Below are 3,837 nucleotides of genomic sequence, written 5' to 3'. Positions count from 1 at the left end.
CCCAGTCTGAGCAGCGGGCGCGCGCGCGCGGGCGCGTGGCCGGGCCCCGAGATCCGGCCAAGCGTCAGCGCGGGGGCCGAGCCGCGGGGGCCGACAGTGCGGGAGGCCGGGGGCGGGCAGGCCCTGGCCGCGCCAGGCGCCGGTTCCACCCCCGGGAGCGCGGGGGAGCGCGGGGTGTGGCCAGGCCGGGCGCAGAGGCACAGCGCCCTCCCAGCGCGGCGGCGCCTGGCGGCGAAGTTGAGCTAAAAGTTTGAGGCCAGAGGCAGCGAGGCCGTGGAGTCAGCGTTAGTCCGGCGCTCCGGTCGTCGCTCAGACGTGAGGCTGAGCCCGGGACGAGCCGAGTTCCGCCCTAGGCCACTGTAGGGAACGGAGGTGGCGCCTCCCCAGCCAACCGGACCGACTGGGTAGGGCCGCCCGCCCTGCCTTCTCGCCGCTCGTGGCTCCTGGGCGCCCACTCGGCGCTCGGCTGAGGGAGGCGACGGCCGGCCGCGGGGCTCGGGCTCGGCCCTCGCGCGGCCCCGGCGCGGCTCCCACGAGCAAGGCGCGCGTCCGGGCAGCGTCGCGGGGCCTCGGGAGGCGCGCGCGGCGACCCCCGCCGCTCTGCAGCTCGCGGTTGTGGCCCCGGCCCGCCGGGGTGGCTCGGGGCGGCGGTCGCTCGCGCCCAACTTCGCGCCCCGCGATGCCCGCTCACGTTCTGGGATTTTTACGCAACTGGACTCCCCTCCCTCTGGCAGTCCCCGGGGGGTGAGGAGCTGGTGCGACCGAGAGAGCCACGGGGCTGTGCCTCATCGTCGGGCCGGAACCCGAGGCCCCCAGGGAGGAGAGTCCCCAGGAAGAGAGACCTTTCGCCTCTGAGAGTGGAGGGGCGGGGGTGGGGGGGCTCAGTTCTAGGACGGGAGCGCCCTTGGTGGCGCCAGACCTCGGCTCTCTGGACCTCTCGGAGGACTAGGCGATGCCAGAGAGCGCGGCTCCCCGCGCGCGGCCCGAGGATCTAGCTGGGCGCTGCCCATCTCTGGGGGCCGCCCGGGACTCCGCCAGCGCTGTCTCCTCTCCCTCAGATCCCGCAGCCGCAGGGGATGACGCCGGTACCTCCGCGGCCCCGACTCCGGGCGGGAAGGGCGAGCCCCTCAGCCCGCACCGCGTCGCCCGCCTGGGCGGCACCGATAAGGAGCTGAAGGCAGGAGCCGCCGCCGCGGGCAGCCCCCCAACAGCGCTGGGGACGCCCTGGCAGCGGGAGCCGCGGGACGAGGTTATGGATCCAGGTTTGTGGGGTCCCGGGGGGGGGGGAGGGGCTGAGGGTGGGTGGCCCTTCCGCCCTTGCCAGGAAGAATGGCCAGAGTCAGCTGGGCAAAAAAAGAAGGGGCTGGCTGGGGGACAGTCGAAACACTTTTCCCGACGAGGCCCGAAGCTGGCGGGGTCTGAGCCAAGAGCCGGGGTGGCAAGGGCACCGTGCTCCCTCCCGCTCCTGGAGCTCCCCCCCTGGAAGGCCGCTGCCTCTGGCGGGGATCTGTTGGATCAGTTACGGGGGGGGGGAGTTCATCAGGCCCCACGTTTCCACCCCAAGTACCCCTTTTGTGATCCGCGGCCCCCTAGTGGCCGGTTGGGGACGCGGTCTTTTGGGGTTTGTTTTTACAGCGGGCGGCGGCGGGAGCCTGCTGCCCGAGCGGTGCCGCGTGCTGGTCCTGTTAAACCCGCGCGGAGGCAAGGGCAAGGCGCTGCAGCTCTTCTGGAGCCACGTGCAGCCCCTGCTGGCCCAGGCCGGCATCTCCTTCACGCTGATGCTCACTGGTGAGTGCCTCCCCGAGGGGTGGCAGGGAGCAATCCCAGCCACTGTCCCCCATACATACCCTCGGGGCCACCCCGTCTCTCCACAGAGCGTCGGAACCACGCTCGGGAGCTGGTGCAGGGGTTGGAGCTGGGGCGCTGGGACGCGCTGGTGGTCATGTCTGGAGACGGGCTGATGTACGAGGTGAGGCCCGCCCCAAGAGACTGGGTGTGGGTGGTGGGGGGCGGGGTGCTCCCCAGGCTGAGGCCACCCGTGCTCCAACAGGTGGTGAACGGGCTCATGGAGCGGCCCGACTGGGAGACTGCCATCCGGAAGCCCCTGTGTAGCCTCCCAGCTGGCTCCGGCAACGCACTGGCAGCTTCTTTGAACCATTATGCCGGGTGAGAGCCCAGGGTCCGAGGGGGCCTCAGTTTCTCCTCCATGCCACCCTCCTGCCAGGTTTTCTTTTCTAAGTCCCCGTATCCCGGGGTAACTTCTGTTCCCTCTTCTCGGGAGCCTCCACGCTGTGTTCTGGGGCCCTCTCTCGGTCACTCCAGCTGGCTGCCTCCACCTGCTCCCTCTGTCATTCCTACCGACTAACTCCCTAGGGACCCGGTGTTGCTTTGCCTGCCTCGAGTCCCCAGGCAGCGGAAGGGGAGGATGCACGAGGGCTCCGGCCTCACTCCCTCCGACCTCTCTCCCCCGCAGCTATGAGCAGGTGACCAACGAGGACCTCTTGACCAACTGCACCCTGCTGCTGTGCCGCCGGCTGCTGGAGCCCATGAACCTCCTGTCACTGCAGACCGCCTCGGGGCTGCGCCTCTTCTCCGTGCTTAGCCTGTCTTGGGGCTTCATCGCTGATGTGGATCTGGAGAGCGAGAAGTTTCGGCGCCTCGGGGAGCTCCGCTTCACTCTGGGCACCTTCCTGCGCCTGGCGGCGCTGCGCGTGTACCGGGGCCGACTGGCCTACCTGCCCGCAGGAACGGGGGTCCCCGGGGTGCCCGCCTCCCCTGCAGTGGACCGGCAGGACCAGCAGGGCCCTACGGACGCGCACCTCGTACCCCTGGAGGAGCCGGTGCCCGCGCACTGGACGGTGGTGCCGGAGCAGGACTTCGTGCTGGTGCTGGCGTTGCTGCACTCGCACCTGGGCAGCGAGATGTTCGCTGCCCCGATGGGCCGCTCTGCCGCCGGCACCATGCACCTGTTCTACGTGCGGGCGGGCGTGTCTCGGGCCACGCTGCTGCGCCTCTTCCTGGCCATGGAGAAGGGGAGGCACTTGGAGCAGGCCTGTCCCTACTTGGTGTACGCGCCCGTGGTCGCCTTCCGCCTGGAGCCCAAGGATGGAAAGGGTGTGTTTGCCGCCGACGGGGAGTTGTTGGTCAGCGAGGCTGTGCAGGGCCAGGTGCACGCGGACTACATCTGGATGGTCAGTGGCTGCGTGGAGCCCCCACCTGGCCAGAAGCCTTCGCGGGGATCACCTCCAGAAAAGCCCTTATGACTCCACGGGCCTTGTCGTGCCTTAGCCTGCTAGGTCTACTCCGAGCTCAGGATCCTCTCCCCTTCCCCCAGGACCGGAGGGCCTGTCCCCAGCTCGTGTGGTGGTGGGGAGGAGGAGCAAGCGGACCCCTGGAGAAGGTGGGAAGGCGGAGGACGTGCTTTGGAAGGCCGGGCTCTGCCTCCCAAAGGCCAGAATGAGGCTCTGGGCCAGGAGCCCAGCCGGTTGCCCCCCGCCCCTGCCTGTGGGAGCCAGTCCCGTTTTGTCCTGGGAGCCCCACCCCATGAATCAAAATACAAATAAAGTGACCCTCCCAGCCTACTGGTGTTATTCCAGGTGTTGGGGAGGGAGTGGGGTCTAGAACTTAACGTCAGCGATGCCCAGTGGTGCCTCCTGGATTGGACACAGCAGGGTACTGACCCCTGCTAATAGTCATTTTGGTGGTGGGCACGGGACCAGGGCTGGTCCGGGTTTTCCTTTTTTTTTTTTTTTGCGGAGGTTAGGGCCCTGCCCCAGTGATCATCCCGCCTTTGGCCTGGAAGAAGCCAGGGAGCTCAGCCAACTGCCTAACCCCATA

The 3,837-nt window shown here is 68.9% G+C and overlaps 1 protein-coding gene across 1 annotated transcript; it reads left to right on the top strand.

Moving 5' to 3' along the window:
• Positions 1-952: 952 nt before the first annotated feature.
• Positions 953-3,599, top strand: SPHK1 (sphingosine kinase 1). Its single transcript, XM_047080427.1, has 5 exons — positions 953-1,262; positions 1,636-1,788; positions 1,875-1,969; positions 2,051-2,166; positions 2,474-3,599. Exons 1-5 carry the CDS (start codon positions 953-955, stop codon positions 3,261-3,263), a joined length of 1,464 nt encoding a protein of 487 aa, XP_046936383.1. The 3' UTR covers positions 3,264-3,599.
• Positions 3,600-3,837: the final 238 nt, after the last annotated feature.

Source organism: Lynx rufus, unplaced genomic scaffold, assembly GCF_022079265.1.
Source record: "Lynx rufus isolate CCGP_SWC_20201006 ecotype Redwood Valley unplaced genomic scaffold, mLynRuf1.p SCAF_18, whole genome shotgun sequence".
Lineage (NCBI taxonomy): Eukaryota > Metazoa > Chordata > Mammalia > Carnivora > Felidae > Lynx > Lynx rufus.
The sequence above is the reverse complement of the archived record's forward strand: the minus strand, read 5'-3'. Positions and strand labels throughout refer to the sequence as shown.

What these genes read in the sequence shown, in the direction of transcription:
- SPHK1 (XM_047080427.1), top strand. Translation starts at nt 953, where the DNA reads ATGCCAGAGAGCGCGGCTCCCCGCGCGCGGCCCGAGGATCTAGCTGGG. An exon ending in GGACGAGGTTATGGATCCAG is followed by an intron (nt 1,263 to 1,635) that starts GTTTGTGGGGTC and finishes TTGTTTTTACAG; the next exon opens with CGGGCGGCGGCGGGAGCCTG. An exon ending in TCTTTGAACCATTATGCCGG is followed by an intron (nt 2,167 to 2,473) that starts GTGAGAGCCCAG and finishes TCTCCCCCGCAG; the next exon opens with CTATGAGCAGGTGACCAACG.